We start from the raw sequence: 16,672 nt of genomic DNA, 5'->3' as shown, positions 1-16,672 counted from the left end.
ATGCTATGTCAGATTTTAAAATAGCTTTTCGGCGAAAGCACATATTGCAATATTCTGAGTACATGGCTCGGCCATCACAGGCTAGCTAATTTGACACCCACCATGTTTGGGGCAACCTAAACTCACAATTACTATTAGAAAAATTGGATTACGTTTGCTGTTCTTCGTCAGAATGCACTCCCAGGACTTCTACTTCAACAACAAATGTTGTTTTGGTTCCAAATAATCCATAGTTATATCCAAATACCTCCGTTTTGTTCTTGCGTTCAGGTCACTATCGGAAGGGTAACGCGCGAGCACATTTCGTGACAAAAAAATGTAAAAATATTCGATTACCGTACTTAGAAGCATGTCAAACGCTGTTTAAAGGCAGTCAACTTAGTGTATGTAAACTTCTGACCCACTGGAATTGTGATACAGTGAATTATAAGTGAAATAATCTGTCTGTAAACAATTGTTGGAAAAATTACTTGTCATGCACAAAGTAGATGTCCTATCCGACTTGCCAAAACTATAGTTTGTTAACAAGAAATTTGTGGAGTGGTTGAAAAATGAGTTTTAATGACTCCAACCTAAGTGTATGTAAACTTCCGATTTCAACTGTATTTCTATGTACATATTCTTATTCATTCCTTTACACTTGTGTGTGTGTGTGTGTGTGTGTGTGTGTGTGTGTGTGTGTATAAGGTAGGAACTAGAAGCATAAGCATTTCGCTAGACTTTTTATTTTTTTAAACATTTTTAGTCATTTAGCAGACGCTCTTATCCAGAGCGACTTACAGTAGTGAATGCATACATTTCATTTCATAATTTTTTTTTCTGTGCTGGCCCCCCGTGGGAATCGAACCCACAACCCTGGTGTTGCAAACACCATGCTCTACCAACTGAGCTACATGTGTATGTGCTAACCATGTGTATGTGACCAATGAAGTTTGATTTGAAAAAATTGTGCAAGAGAGGAAAATATTGTGCAAGAGAGGACAAGGATGGGACTGGATTATGTTGACACATTCTCAGATGATACTCTATTTGACATCAGAAAACCCCAAGTTTTAAGTTGATCGACACCTGTCGTCAATGTCTCACTGTACTTCATTGAAAGAGGCAAGCCTATTTGTGTTTTTGTACTGACCCCTTTTTAAGATTCCCACACATCTATAGCTAGCCGTCACTGCCATTGGTTTGTTTGGAAAGCAGAGTGATCGTCTGTGTTTAGTCACATTCCTTATTTCAGATGATTACTCTGGAAATAGAAGTAACCTAATAATAGCCTCCTTCATTTGTCCATCGGGGTTTGGCTTCTATACTCCAGTGAGAACTCCATCAGTCTATCCATTTATCCCTCCCTTCAGAAAAGAGCTGATCCACAACAGGAAACAACTCGTAATCTTTTAACTAAACAGACATTTCCTCCTCCAGTTGTTGTCAGTTGGACTTCTAGCTCTCATTAGCTCCTCTGTACTCATCCATCCTTTCTGCCTGCCCTCTGTCCCATATCTCTGCCTGGCTGGGAAGGCACTACTTTTAAGTGACATTTCAGACTGCTTTGGAAGTATTCTTAGGATTGTTAGGATAATAGTTCTGGAGGAAGGAGGAATCCCCACCAGGTATTATTAGTGTCTCGTTTTATGCGGATTGTTTTGTTGTCTTGCTTCTTGTTCTTGCAGAGGTTATCACATTTATTAATTTGGTGTTCTGCTCTTAATTCGTTTAGCCATCAACGTTTTGGAAAGAAACAAATTGCGTAGTCTTGTTTTTCATAGGAAAATAAGTTATTATACAAACTAAGTCAATTTTGTTATTGGATTATAGGACATTTGCTTGTTTCCAGCTCAATGTTACTGTCATTCCATGCTGTGGCTGTTCTGTTAGCATACATGGTTATCATGCAGTTTGATGTTCTATTACAGGCCTTGCCAGGTTTGCAGAGCTTTCCTTCTAGAATTAAATGGTGTGTCCTTGGCGTTGACTGTGCTCGTGTGTGTGTGTGTGTGTGTGTGTGTGTGTGTGTGTGTGTGTGTGTGTGTGTGTGTGTGTGTGTGTGTGTGTGTGTGTGTGTGTGTGTGTGTGTGTGTCCCCGTGTCCCCTCCCAGTGTGGTGTGATGTAACCTAGCATATTTAGAGAGCCGTACTAAACTCTGTAATAAACTAGTCATAAATTACTGAAGAGGAGGCTTGGCTTCCATTTAGTCTCATTTCACCTCCTTCCTTCCTCTCTACTGCAGGTGACTTGCCCCTCGCTGTAGCAACCCAGCCTGTGGAGAAGAGGAAGAGTGGATCCAGGAGAGGACCATGGAGCAGTGTGAGACTTCTGCGAGCCCCAGCAGAGATCACCCATGGAAGGCAGCGACCATGAAGAGGAGGGCCTGGGCCCAGAGCAGAGACTCCTGGCAGGGCCCCTCTGAGAGTCAGGACACCCAGGATCAGGAGGGTTGCAGCGAGGAGATGGTGTCCCCAGAGCCCACCATGGAGACGACGGCCCCGGCCGAGGAGCCAGGTACGTCGGGAAGAGCTACAGAGAGAGCAGCAGACAGGAATAATTCCGGTTTGGGTTTTTGACGACTTGATAGAAAGCTGCATGGAAGTCATGATTAAACAATAATCCCTACTTTAAGGTCGTATTGCTCTATTAGTAACTAGCCCAAAAGGAATGAAATCCTCCAACAGCAAACCGTTTATTTAGATGTTTGAATCCAATTGTTATGCTTATGGACATTGTAGAATAGTTCCAGGCAGTATGATGTTATATAGGAATTGTACTTGTTTTCTTCTCTCAGGGCGCTTCCCTAACAAGATTGCAAGCTGGCTCAAGGACTGCAGGTATAGTAATGTTGTGTTATAATGAAACCTCTACATTGACATGTAAATTGACATTAGGGCACACAATGAACAATGTTGTAAAACGTTGTGCAACAGAAAGCAAAAATGTGTGTTTCTTATTGGACCAGTCAGGGTAGCCCCTCTTTCAATTGGTTTTCTTCAGTTTGATGTCTAATGAACACAGAAGACAGGGCCCTGGTAAAGCCCTTAATAATGACAGAGAAAGAGCAGCATAGCAACCATGTATTGTTTCCTTGTATCTGTAAGCTGTTGTGGTCCAACTCTCTCCTTGTCAGACATGTTATATTTGCTTTGTGAAGGCCGTGCGCTTTATGCTGCTATCTATGCCTTTGGGAAGTTTTTCCGTTAGCCCAGGGCCTATGTTATCAGCAACTGGTCTGGTCTTGCTGTACTGCCTCAAGTTGATTCAACAAACATTACCATGGAACTTAGAATCTGTTTATTGAGTCAAATTCTAGATGGTAAAAAAATCCCCCCAAAAACTGATGTGAGCAAGACGAAGTGATGAGGAGAAAGAGCAAACAGAAAGTTGCATGATGTTGATCATGAGCGTTTACACAATGTCTCTTTATGAAATGTTCATGTCATATGGCTTTTTCTGGTATAGGCCTACAGACAGGTGTTCCATGCTGTTAACCTAGATGTTACTAGTGCCGGGGCGATGCCAGCATCGTGATGCTCATTAGCATCATGGCAAGGAAACAAAACACAAAGTAGATTTAACTTTAGAAAAACAGCCCTAATGTTGGAAACATCATGTTGTCATCCAGAGTCACATTTATTTATATTCCAAGATATAGAACTCAATATTTTACATACAGCAGGTTTTTAAAGGGCCAAATGGTTAGCTCTGCTTCGTGTTTTCATTTTTGCCATGGAAACAATATTGCGATGCTGGTATTGTCCTAGATGTTACATGAGCAGAAAGCATATCAACGTGACTTGGTCTGACTCACTCAGTATAGAAGTATAGTTGCATCAGAGTACAGTAGGACATCAGAAAGCCTATAGACCTGATTAGGTCTGGGACAGTGACCATATGAAGTTGTTTGATCTGTTGACCAAGAGGTGAGCTAGGAGCGTCACAGCGCAGTGTTAGGGATGTTGTGCCACGTTGCTATTTTTAGCCCTTAGACTAGAGCCTTGTGTTTGACTTGCTGTTTTTTCTCACAATGCTCAGCCAGACTTGACTTAGTTTCATCCAGGCCTTCCTGTACACTAACAGTGGAGACTGGAGGCTCTGTTACTGCTCTGTGACAGAACATATGACAGTCACTGTCTAGTACTACTGTATCTGTGGATGTAGGACTACTGTATCTGTGGATGTAGGACTACTGTATCTGTGGATGTAGGACTACTGTATCTGTGGATGTAGGACTACTGTATCTGTGGATGTAGGACTACTGTATCTGTGGATGTAGGACTACTGTATCTGTGGATGTAGGACTACTGTATCTGTGGATGTAGGACTACTGTATCTGTGGATGTAGGACTACTGTATCTGTGGATGTAGGACTACTCTGTCTGTGGATGTAGGACTACTCTGTCTGTGGATGTAGGACTACTCTGTCTGTGGATGTAGGACTACTCTGTCTGTGGATGTATAGTATATTGATCATGCTTATATGATTAGTTGACTAATAATAAGAAGAAACAGTTGTAGTGTTTGTATGTCTCTGTGTTGTAGACACTGGTGTCTCTAACTAATTGTGTCTCTGTGTTGTAGACACTGGTGTCTCTAACAGTGTGTGTCTCTGTGTTGTAGACACTGGTGTCTCTGTGTGTGTCTCTGTGTTGTAGACACTGGTGTCTCTAACTGTGTGTGTGTCTCTGTGTTGTAGACACTGGTGCCTCTGTGTGTCTCTGTGTTGTAGACACTGGTGCCTCTAACTGTGTGTGTGTCTCTGTGTTGTAGACACTGGTGCCTCTGTGTGTCTCTGTGTTGTAGACACTGGTGCCTCTGTGTGTCTCTGTGTTGTAGACACGGGTGTCTCTAACTGCGTGTGTGTCTCTGTGTTGTAGACACTGGTGTCTCTAACTGTGTGTGTCTGTTAGAGGTCGACCGATTAATCGGAATGGCCGATTTAATTAGGGACGATTTCAGGTTTTCATAACAATCGGAAATCGGTATTTTTGGATGCCAATTTGGCCGTTTTTTTTGTTTTGTTTTTTTACACCTTTATTTAACTAGGAATGTCAGTTAAGAACAAATTCTTATTTTCAATGACGGCCTAGGAACGGTGGGTTAACTGCCTTGTTCAGGGGCAGAACGACAGATTTTTACCTTGTCAGCTCAGGGGGATTCAATCTTGCAACCTTACTGTTAACTAGTCCAACGCTCTAACCACCTGCTTTACATTGCACTCCACGAGGAGCCTGCCTGTTACGCGAATGCAGTAAGAAGCCAAGGTAAGTTGCTAGCTAGCATTAAACTTATCTTATAAAAAACAATCAATCAATCATAATCACTAGTTAACTACACATGGTTGATGATATTACTAGTTTATCTAGCGTGTCCTGTGTTGCATATAATCGCTTATTTACACGTTGCTCCAACCATAAACATCAATGCCTTTCTTAAAATCAATACACAAGTATATATTTTTAAACCTGCATATTTAGTTAATATTGCCTGCTAACATGAATTTCTTTTAACTAGGGAAAATGTGTCACTTATCTTGCAACAGAGTCAGGGTATATGCAGCAGTTTGGGCCGCCTAGCTCGCTGCGAACTGTGAAGACTATTTCTTCCTAACAAAGACAGCCGACTTCGCCAAACGGGGGATGATTTAACAAAAGCGCATTTGCGAAAAAAGCACAATCGTTGCACCACTGTACCTAACCATAAACATCAATGCCTTTCTTAAAATCAATACACAGAAGTATATATTTTTAAACCTGCATATTTAGCTAAAAGAAATCCCGGTTATCAGGCAATATTAACCAGGTGAAATTGTGTCACTTCTCTTGCGTTCATTGCACGCAGAGTCAGGGTATATGCAACAGTTTGGGCCGCCTGGCCCGTTGCGAACTAATTTGCCAGAATGTTACATAATTATGACATAACATTGAAGGTTGTGCAATGTAACAGGAATATTTAGACTTAGGGATGCCACCCGTTAGATAAAATACGGAACGGTTCCGTATTTCACCTGAAAGGAAAAACGTTTTGTTTTCGAGATGATAGTTTCCGGATTCGACCATATTAATGACCTAAGGCTTGTATTTCTGTGTGTTTATTATAATTAAAGTCTATGATTTGATAGAGCAGTCTGACTGAGCGATGGTAGGCAGCAGCAGGCTCGTAAGCATTCATTCAAACAGCACTTTCGTGCGTTTTGCCAGCAGCTCTTCGCTGTGCTTCAAGCATTGCGCTGTTTATGACTTCAAGCCTGTCAACTCCCAAGATGAGGCTGGTGTAACCGATGTGAAATGGCTAGCTAGTTAGCCGGGTGCGAGCTTATAGCGTTTCAAACGTCACTCACTCTGAGACTTGGAGTAGTTGTTCCCCTTGCTCTGCATGGGTAACGCTGCTTCGAGGGTGGCTGTTGTCGATGTGTTCCTGGTTCGAGCCCAGGTAGGAGCGAGGAGAGGGACGGAAGCTATACTGTTACACTGGCAATACTAAAGTGCCTATAAGAACATCCAATAGTCAAAGGTATATGAAATACAAATCGTATAGAGAGAAATAGTCCTATAATTCCTATAATAACTACAACCTAAAACTTCTTAACTGGGAATATTAAAGACTCATGTTAAAAGGAACCACCAGCTTTCATATGTTCTCATGTTCTGAGCAAGGAACTTAAACGTTAGCTTTTTTACATGGCACATATTGCACTTTTACTTTCTTCTCCAACACTTTGTTTTTGCATTATTTAAACCAACTTGAACATGTTTCATTATTTATTTGAGGCTAAATTGATTTTGATGTATCATATTAAGTTAAAATAAGTGTTCATTCAGTATTGTTGTAATTGTCATTATTACAAATAAATAAAAAATGTCCCATTAATCGGTATTGGCCCTTTTGGTCCGCCAATAATCGGTATCGGTGTTGAAAAAAAATCATAATCGGTCGACCTCTAGTCTCTGTGTTGTAGACACTGGTGTCTCTAACTGTGTGCGTGTCTCTGTGTTGTAGACACTGGTGTCTCTGTGTGTGTCTCTGTGTTGTACACACTGGTGTCTCTAACTAACTGTGTGTGTCTCTGTGTTGTAGACACTGGTGTCTCTAACTGTGTGTGTGTCTGTGTTGTAGACACTGGTGTCTCTAACTGTGTGTCTCTGTGTTGTAGACACTGGTGTCTCTAACTGTGTGTGTCTCAGTGTTGTAGACACAGGTGTCTCTAACTGTGTGTCTGTGTCTCTTCACAGGACTCCTCTTGGGGCGTCTCTGGATGAGCAGAGCAGCACTCAGTCCAAGGGTGAATTTCCCTCCTCTCCTACAACACCAGTCATATGCTATACAACTGTAACTCTCCAATGGGAAAATAGTGTGTTAGTGTATCTGTGCAGGTGGTGTGTGTGTGTGTGTGTGTGGGTCAAGGGGGTGTTTGTGGAGTATTCTGCAACTCACTTTATCACCACACCTTGCAGCCCTAGTGAACTTTGGAGTGCTCTGTAACCAGCAGCTTTACACATCCACCCACACACCAGTTACCAGTTGGTAGCTTTCTCAAACTCTGTCGCTCAGGTCATCTTATTGTCCTTCTAAATCCAAGTAAGAAACAGAGCCAGGCACGATGTGAGTGTCCTGAACTGAAAGGAATAACATTTGGATTCCCTGCATTTGCTTTAAAGTCTTCTGGGTAATGTGAGCCTACATGTTAAGCTGGTGCTATCTACAGTAGGTAACCCTTACCAACCAGCCACGGTAAATATTTCTCCTAACCAAGCGTCTGTCTGTAGTAGGCTACTCTGTTTAAAATGCCTTCAGTTAACCATGTCCATTGTGTTTTACAGGCACGTGCAGACGTTTTAATGTGAATGGTTATTTAGTCTATTGTAGGGTATAAGTGCTGTTTGAGGGCTTAATGAAGGATCTTCTGTACTTCACAGGAGTGATGAAGAATGGATGCAGCTTTGAAGACGACTTGTCTCTCGGAGCCGAGGGTGGGTGACGTCTCTGTGTGTGTGTGTCTCGCTCTGTCTGTCTGTGTCTCTGTCTGTGTCTGTCTCTGTGTGTGTGTCTGTCTGTGTCTCTGTCTGTCTGTGTCTGTGTCTGTCTCTGTGTGTGTGTCTGTCTCTGTGTGTGTCTCTGTCTCTGTGTGTGTCTCTGTCTCTGTGTGTCTCTGTCTCTGTGTGTCTCTGTGTGTGTCTCTGTCTCTGTGTGTGTCTCTGTCTCTGTCTCTGTGTGTGTCTCTGTCTCTGTGTGTGTCTCTGTCTCTGTGTGTGTCTCTGTCTCTGTGTGTGTCTCGCTCTGTCTGTCTGTGTCTGTCTGTGTCTGTCTCTGTCTCTGTCTCTGTCTGTGTCTGTCTGTGTCTGTCTGTCTCTGTCTGTCTCTGTCTGTCTCTGTCTGTCTCTGTCTGTCTCTGTCTGTCTCTGTCTGTCTCTGTCTGTCTCTGTCTGTCTCTGTCTGTGTCTGTCTGTCTGTCTCTGTCTGTCTCTGTCTGTCTGTCTCTGTCTGTCTCTGTCTGTCTCTGTCTGTCTCTGTCTGTCTCTGTCTGTCTCTGTCTGTCTCTGTCTGTCTCTGTCTGTCTCTGTCTGTGTCTGTCTGTCTCTGTCTGTGTCTGTCTCTGTCTGTGTGTCTCTGTGTGTCTCTGTCTCTGTGTGTGTCTCTGTGTGTCTCTATCTCTGTGTGTGTCTCTGTCTCTGTGTGTGTCTCTGTCTCTGTGTGTGTCTCTGTCTCTGTGTGTGTCTCTGTCTCTGTGTGTGTCTCTGTCTCTGTGTGTGTCTCTGTCTCTGTGTGTGTCTCTGTCTCTGTGTGTGTCTCTGTCTCTGTGTGTGTCTCTGTGTGTGTGTGTCTCTGTGTGTGTGTCTCTGTGTGTGTGTCTCTGTCTGTCTCTGTCTGTGTCTGTCTGTGTCTGTCTCTGTCTGTGTCTGTCTCTGTCTGTGTCTGTCTCTGTCTGTCTGTCTGTGTCTGTCTCTGTCTGTCTGTGTGTCTCTGTCTGTCTGTGTGTCTCTGTCTGTCTCTGTCTCTGTGTGTGTCTCTGTCTCTGTGTGTGTCTCTGTCTCTGTGTGTGTCTCTGTCTCTGTGTGTGTCTCTGTCTCTGTGTGTGTCTCTGTCTCTGTGTGTGTCTCTGTCTCTGTGTGTGTCTCTGTCTCTGTGTGTGTCTCTGTCTCTGTGTGTGTCTCTGTCTCTGTGTGTGTCTCTGTCTCTGTGTGTGTCTCTGTCTCTGTGTGTGTGTGTCTCTGTGTGTGTGTCTCTGTCTGTCTCTGTCTGTGTCTGTCTCTGTCTGTCTCTGTCTCTATCTGTGTCTGTCTCTGTCTGTCTGTCTGTCTCTGTCTGTGTCTGTCTCTGTCTGTGTCTGTCTCTGTGTGTGTCTGTCTCTGTCTCTGTGTGTGTGTCTCTGTCTCTGTGTGTGTGTCTCTGTCTCTGTGTGTGTGTCTCTGTCTCTGTGTGTGTGTCTCTGTCTCTGTGTGTGTGTCTCTGTGTCTGTGTCTCTGTCTGTCTCTGTGTCTGTGTGTGTGTCTGTCTCTGTGTCTCTGTCTCTGTGTCTCTGTCTCTGTGTCTCTGTCTCTGTGTCTCTGTCTCTGTGTCTCTCTGCGCGCGTGTCTCTGTCTCTGTGTCTCTCTGTGTGCGTCTCTGTCTCTCTGTGTGTGTCTCTGTCTCTGTGTGTGTGTCTCTGTCTCTGTGTGTGTGTCTCTGTCTCTGTGTGTGTGTCTCTGTCTCTGTGTGTGTGTCTCTGTCTCTGTGTGTGTGTCTCTGTCTCTGTGTGTGTGTCTCTGTCTCTGTGTGTGTGCTCTGTCTCTGTGTGTGTGTCTCTGTCTCTGTGTGTGTGTCTCTGTCTCTGTGTGTGTGCTCTGTCTCTGTGTGCGTGTCTCTGTCTCTGTGTGTGTGCTCTGTCACTGTGAGCAATGTGACCTGGTGTCACACTCTGTGTCTACAGTCAGTCTCTGTGGTCTGTGTGAGTCTGTCTTTGAGAGAGACTATAGCTGAATCCCAAATGGCACCCTGATCCCTTTATATTATAGTGCACTTCTGGCTGGGTCCTGGTCAAAAGTAGTGCTCTTAATAGGCAATAGGGTGCCATTTGAGACACGGCCTAGAAATCTGTGTGTCCAAACAATTTTGAGCTGGAAGCTTCTTGTTGTTGAAGTGATTTGCCTCTTTAGTTTTTACTAAAGCTGCAATAGGACCTTGGGAGAACTCCCTGCTGTTACTTCTCTTTATGAGCGGACGTGCACATGAGGACTCAAGGACACACACCTAGGTTTCCCAGTCAAAAGGAAAGGAGAGTAGAGCAGTGTGTGTGATCAGATAGCATATCTAGCTCTCATTTCACCCTCTGAGTGACCTGCCTGTTGGTGGAGGAGTAGAGGAGGATAAATAATGAAAGGGTGGATCTATCTTAGTTTAAACTGGAACATACTTGAGCTTTTATGTCCTCTGGCCCTGCTATACAGCTATGTTCTACTCCCCCATGCGAACTATCTGGTCTGTCCCTCAACACTTTCCTCTTCTCAAGTCACATAGTTGTAGGCGTGCCGTGTATAGAGCAATGTACTGTTGTCACTTGCAGACCTGGGTTCAAATAGTATTTGAAATCTTTCGTACTTTTAGTGTTTGCTTTAGGCGCCTGGAGTGCCAGATGAGTTTGTGCTTTTGTTACAATTCCATTAGTTCCAATGCGTCAAGCCAGCTAATGTATTTTGAAATGATTTCAGTAGTAGTATTTGGCCCAGGTGTGGTCATTTGCACCACGTTGTTCATAGGAAGTATTTTTGTGTTCGTCCCTTTGAAATGTGGATAGAGAGGATAGTTATACTTGCTAAATAGATTATTTGATTCATACAATCAGACCTGTATTGAATGGCGTTGAGGCTCATAGTTGGTAGAGCAGGTCTAGGACTGTCAAAGCTCTGGATGAATGTCTCATTCTTCCATTGAAACAGCTGTAGTGATGTATGCTCCCTAATTTGCTACCGTTTGTTGTTCGTCTCTGAGAGATGGGGTCAGTCAGATTTTGTACATGTCCGCATGGTTGCACTCAACACATTACTATTGTGTTTGTGCAGACCAGAGACGGTGGGAGGTAGTTAGTGTGTCGTGCTGGGGTTGGCTCCTGTTATGGTCTGCTCTGACCTGCTTAGTCTCAGGTTGTGGCCCAAACGGCACCCTATACCCTATATAGGGCTCTGGTTAAAGGTAGTGCTCTAAATAGGGAATAGGGTGCCACTTGGGACATACAATACAGTAAAGGAAAGGGACCTAGTCATACCTGAGATCCGTCTTCCATTGTGCCCATGTCATGCTACAAGTCTCAACAGGCACTTGTATGAGGGTCCTTCTTCTGGCTCCAATCCACTCCATCAGTGAGTAGCAACAATTTACTGTTAACAGACGAACACGCACAACAATAGTCATTCAATGGAAAAGCATGCTTTGATGATAATCGAGCTCTTTGAGGCTGAAGAACCAGTTAGGCTGATTTGAGTTTGTTCAGTTTCAGGCAGCTGACAGACAACGTGTTCTCTCCTGTCTGTCTTCACCAGACCTGGGTTCAAGTACTATTAGAAATCTTTTAAATACATTCAGTGTTTGTTCTAGCCTGCCTGGAGTGCCAGATGGGCGGGGTTTACAGTTGTGGGGACGATTCTATTGGTCTATCAAGCCAAGCAAACTCAACCATGCACAGATAAAGTATTTGAAATTATTTACAATAGTGTTTGAACCCAGCTCTGGTCTCGACACTAAGGCTTCTGGGGATTGTCCACAGTCCTCAGTTTGCATTCTTTATGTCACTAAGAAAACCTGGAAGAGGCCTTCAGACTGAGAGCAGGATTTTCTCCTGACAGACGAGGACAGTCCATACTTCAGGAGGACTTTCTCTCTGTCTCTACTGTACCATAATTCTGTCATTATGTTCCTTGCTGTCTCAGAGCTGAGGCTTTCGTTATTTTCTGGGGATTCTTATTTTGACACTGGTCTCTTTCCCTTATGTCATATGTGGAAGAGAAGTCATGTTAGATGTGGTTTATTTTTTCTTTTCTTTTTTTAGAGGTAGACATTTGTTGCTTTTATCAGTTTTTTCGACAGTGTATGACATTTAGATTTTGACAGATGGACTTAGAGTAATGCGGGAATCAGCAATTACTGTATGTAGTCAGTTTACCAAAGCACACAGCAGCATACAAAGCTCCTGTATTCAACTCTATCTTCCTCTCTCCCTCCTTCCCCCACTCTCTTCCCCCTCTTTCCTTCTCTCTCCCCTCTTTCTCTTTAACCTCCCTGCAGCCAATCACCTTCAGCCCAACAGTGCCAAAGCAGAGACACCCTGGTAAGTGAGACTGTGAGACCCCCCCTTTATGCTATTGGCCACTCCTCACCCCCTCCTCAGTTGTCACCCCCCTCAGTTCAGTCTTATGCAGTAGTCTTACTGCCTGTGGCTTTGGTGTGACTCGTGTACTGATCACTGCATGCCCACTCTGCTCTTCAGCTATGGAATGCCTGCGAAGGACAAGAGGAGCCAGTTCCGGCAGAAAGGCAGGAGTATGAACTCAACAGGATCAGGGAAGAGCAGCACCACTGTGTCCAGGTGAGCAGACAAGTAGACAGGTCCTGAGCCAAGAGCTGTGGTTGGGTGATGAACATCCCTGTAACTGGGACATTTCAGGTCCCAAGAAGAACGGAAAAGCAGACATATCATAGACCAAGTTTAATACAATATTGGGTTTGACGTTAGCCAGAGGTACCGTGTGGCTCAGTTGGTAGAGAATGGTGTGTGCAACGCCAGGGTTGTGGGTTCGATTCCCACGGGGGACCAGTACGAAAATAAAAAAGTATGTATGAAATGTATGCATTCACTACTTTAAGTCGCTCTGGATAAAAGCGTCTGCTAAATGATTTAAATGTAAATGTACTCCGTTAAAGCTCAGGTTTTTCATTTGACTTAACCTCACTAGCTACATCATTTGCTGTAGAGTGCCGTTATATATGCTTTCATACTTGTAGTCCTGTAATACATGGTTTGTGTGTTCTGTTCTGTCCAGTGTGTCTGAGCTGTTGGACCTTTATGAAGAGGATCCAGAAGAGATCCTGTTTAACCTGGGGTTTGGCCGGGAGGAGCCGGACATCGCCTCCAAGATCCCCCCGCGCTTCTTCAACAGCTCCTCCGGAGCTAAGGGCATCGACATCAAGGTCTATCTAGGAGCACAGCTGCAACGCATGGAGATGGAGAACCCCAACTATGCCCTGACAAGTACCAGCTTTAACTCGCTTTGTGTCTCTACCTCGCTCTCTGTTTCTCTAGCTTTCAGTCTCTCTCTTTTTTTCCCTTCCCCTCATTCTTCGAGCTGTGAAAACACTGCTCATATTGCTGTTCACTGCTATAAAATGGTCCAGACAGACAACAATGTACAACCTACGTTCATGCAGACCAACAGGTAGTGATGAAGGAATATGGATAGAAAGAGTGCCAGCTGGAGTGTGGAGCAGCGGGGTGATGGTACGGTGGTGTGGTGGGGATGGTGGTAGTGTTTGGGTGGGTTATGATTGGAATTAATTGTTGGGATGTGGTTGGGAGTAGTGATGGTATTATATCAAGACTTTGACTCCAAGTATCGATTTGTAATTAAAAAAAGAATAATTCTAGGTAGCATTAGCTAGCGCTAGTTGGCGGTACCTGCGCCAGAAGTTTTAACCCTACAGCTTGTTCTTGATCTTCTTTTTAAATAGTAAGCCAAGATGTTTTCAGCACTTATTTCCATGACTGATCAACACTAATTGTCATTTTCTCAGACATATAGTGAGCAATATGTTTGGAACATCAAATCACCATAAAATCGTAGTATCAAATCTCAATACATATTGAATGGAGAAAAGCAACACGTCATATCGGCACCTAAGTATGGTGATAATATGGTGAGGTCCTTGGTAATTCCCAGCCCTAGTTACATATAGGGGTAGTCTGGTATCTTTGTAGGTGGTGTAATAATCAATGGCACACCATTAGTCAATGGGTTCCGTTCCCACCAAGCCATTGCATTGTGGGTAGGTTTCTTGTTCTTCTCTTCCTCTTGGCAGATTTAGCTTCTGTCTGCCAAACAAGAGCATGTAGATCTGGGGGCCTGGGCTAGAAGCTGGGATGGTGAGAGTGAGGGCCCATTCCAGTGCAGCTGGGTGAACAGAGCCGCAGCACAAGGAAGCCTTTGTCTTCTATTGGGCAAACAATGTGGTGACCAGAGAGGCAGAGAGAGAGACAGGGTCTACCTCCCAAATGGCACCCTATTCCCTATATAGTGCACTACTTTCGACCAGAGCCCTCCCTATGGGCACTGGTCAAAAGTAGTGCACTATATAGGGTGCCATTTAGGACACCCCCAAAAAGAGATGGAGTGGAGGACCTGATTCTTCTCTGTACTCTGCTCACATCGGGCCTCACATACATTGGTCCTGGGTCTGTTCAGTCTGCCAGAGCACACAGCACCATGCACTGGCCGTTTTACTCTTTATAGACCCATATTAGCATAACTCCTGCTGTCAAAGACTGAGGTGTGTGTGTGTGTGAGTGAGAGAGAGTCGGGGACAAAGCAGCCACTCTGCACCCTGTCGGGCGAGCCAGAGAGGAACAGGAAGGGGACAGAGAGAGAGTGGCCTCAGCCTTGTAACAGCGGTCTCTTGTTGTTTTTAAACTGCTGGACTGAGGCCCAGTAAGTGCTGTTGTAGTAGCTCACGAGTCAGTTTCATCTTCATCTGGTCTAGATTAGATGTTAAAAGGGGGGATGATTATCTGTCTTTTCAATCCCTTTTGAAGTTTCACCCCTCTGTTAAGTTAATGCGAGGAGTTTTTGTCATCTACCTATTGAGTTGTTGTTGAGCTGAGCAGCCCCACCAACGGCAGACCCTGCTGCTTCTGTTTCATAACAGTGGACTGACTTGACTTACAACACACTGAGCCCTTCAGCTCTGCAGGGATTTAGGAGTCACAACTTCTAAGGGTTCTAGGGATCATAGATCAGTGAGTGTCTTTAGAAGGTTCACACTCTGGAATGTAGAATTCTCATGCTGCTGTCTGTCTCAGTGATGTTCCAACATGTACTGCAGCTCAAAGTCCTAGAACAGCCCTCTTCTCTTCAATGTCATGTTGATTTTTCTTATGTAAGTCCTGTTTTCTCTCCCTGAGAACGTCCCTGGGGTTCTGGCTGTGAGCGGCTAAAAGGGATGGTCCTCTCATAATAAATATAAAGGCCTTGTGAAATTTCACTTCCTACTTCTGTTTTCTTCTGTTGTCTTATTCTGTGGAGTCAGCTGTGGTCAGGAATCAGGAAGAGACTGTTCTGGGCTCAGAGAGATAATGGCCAGAGGAAGTATTGGTTACTTGCTTGCAGAAGTATATTAATCGCTTACATGCATGTGGTGGGGATAGATATCATGGTGACTGGCGTACTTAGTCACTCAGACTGTTGTTATCATGTCGTTTATGACACTGTAAATGTGGGGAGGTTTATTCTCTTCAATGTCATTGCGATGATGGATCAAGGGAGTTATGGTTGCCCTGTGACAGGCCTATCTCTGCCCATGGGGCTGGTATTAATGTCAGGATGCAGCTTTGTCTTTCATCATCCTCCAAACTAACTACACCCATGATGAGGGCTGAATCTGTTGCTATAAGAGGGGACATATTCCCAGCCGTTCTGGGGACTAGCTAGCTTGAGCCTTTGGTCAAAAGACTCAGCAGGCCATTGTTTCTATTAGTTTCCTCTCTTTATCAAGTTGATCAAGTCTCATTCTTTCCCCAAAGATTGTATTTTAATTCTAGTTTCCTCTCTTTCTTTCCCCCCTCAAAGGTCGTTTCCGTCAGATCGAGGTCCTGACCACGGTGGCCAACGAGTTCTTCCATCTGTACTCCCAGGTCTCCGGCCAGACTGTCCAGAAGATCTGCAGCCTGGATGGGGAACCGCTCACCATCGTCCCTCCTTCTCCTCTGAGGAGGAACAACTCAGCCCTGAACGCAGCCAAGATCCTGAAGAAGACGATCACTAAACACAACCTGCTGGGTGGGTTGGGGGAGGGGGGGGCTCCTACCATCACAGCCCTGTCTACTACAGAGAAACTGGCAGACCATGTGAGTCCAGGTACAGGGGACAGCGCCGTCACAACTGACTCCGACCATAAGGGTGAGCTCAAGCAGAAGGCCTTTAGGAAGAAGGACTCTCCATCTCTGGCCACGGTGACTGAGGAGAGCCACTCTGGAGGCAGCACTGAGGCCACCCTAAGTGTCAATGGAGACCACCCTGGAGTGAACGGAGATGGCCAGGCATTGACCCAGGAGCGTGACCTGAGCCTGTCCAATGAGGCCAACTTGGAGAAAGAGCACCAAGACATTCAACTGAAGGGCCAGCGAACTATCACATCAACCCCAGACAAAGGACCTAACTACAGTCTGCTGCCCAACCCTCACATCGCCCACCTCCGCACACAGACCAAGGACTCCTTTGAGATGGAAGAGGTAGGGCTATACTCACACACACGGTTTCAGGCAGGGTTCAATTCTTGGCTTAGTTGTACTGTTCTCCTGCCTTTCCAGGTCAGTATGAGTTTTGACTGCACACAGAAGGTTGGGGAGAGGGGTTCAATTCTAGACTTAGCATTACTGTCCTCCCAGTTTGAGATGGAGGTAGAATCGTCCGCACAAACAGAGTTGAGGAGAGGGGTTCAATTCTTGGC

The 16,672-nt window shown here is 44.7% G+C and overlaps 1 protein-coding gene across 3 annotated transcripts in view; it reads left to right on the top strand.

The window, feature by feature from the left end:
- itprid2 (ITPR interacting domain containing 2) overlaps positions 1-16,672 on the top strand; it is a 60,972-nt gene that overhangs the window by 22,310 nt on the left and 21,990 nt on the right. Inside the window, exons 1-9 of one of the 3 annotated variants that reach the window (XM_014165165.2) lie at positions 1,357-1,607; positions 2,226-2,497; positions 2,778-2,820; positions 7,219-7,268; positions 7,903-7,956; positions 12,242-12,284; positions 12,444-12,542; positions 12,997-13,205; positions 15,793-16,454. In XM_014165165.2, coding sequence (XP_014020640.2) covers positions 2,293-2,497; positions 2,778-2,820; positions 7,219-7,268; positions 7,903-7,956; positions 12,242-12,284; positions 12,444-12,542; positions 12,997-13,205; positions 15,793-16,454 — 1,365 coding nt within the window. In that variant the 5' untranslated portion in view covers positions 1,357-1,607; positions 2,226-2,292. Of the gene's footprint in view, positions 1-1,356; positions 1,608-2,225; positions 2,498-2,777; positions 2,821-7,218; positions 7,269-7,375; positions 7,718-7,902; positions 7,957-12,241; positions 12,285-12,443; positions 12,543-12,996; positions 13,206-15,792; positions 16,455-16,672 lie in introns of those variants that run through there. The other 2 variants (XM_014165164.2, XM_014165167.2) reach the window with 2 other exon arrangements.

This window comes from Salmo salar, chromosome ssa21 (assembly GCF_905237065.1).
Source record: "Salmo salar chromosome ssa21, Ssal_v3.1, whole genome shotgun sequence".
In the NCBI taxonomy this organism is placed as follows: Eukaryota; Metazoa; Chordata; class Actinopteri; order Salmoniformes; family Salmonidae; genus Salmo; species Salmo salar.
The sequence above is the reverse complement of the archived record's forward strand: the minus strand, read 5'-3'. Positions and strand labels throughout refer to the sequence as shown.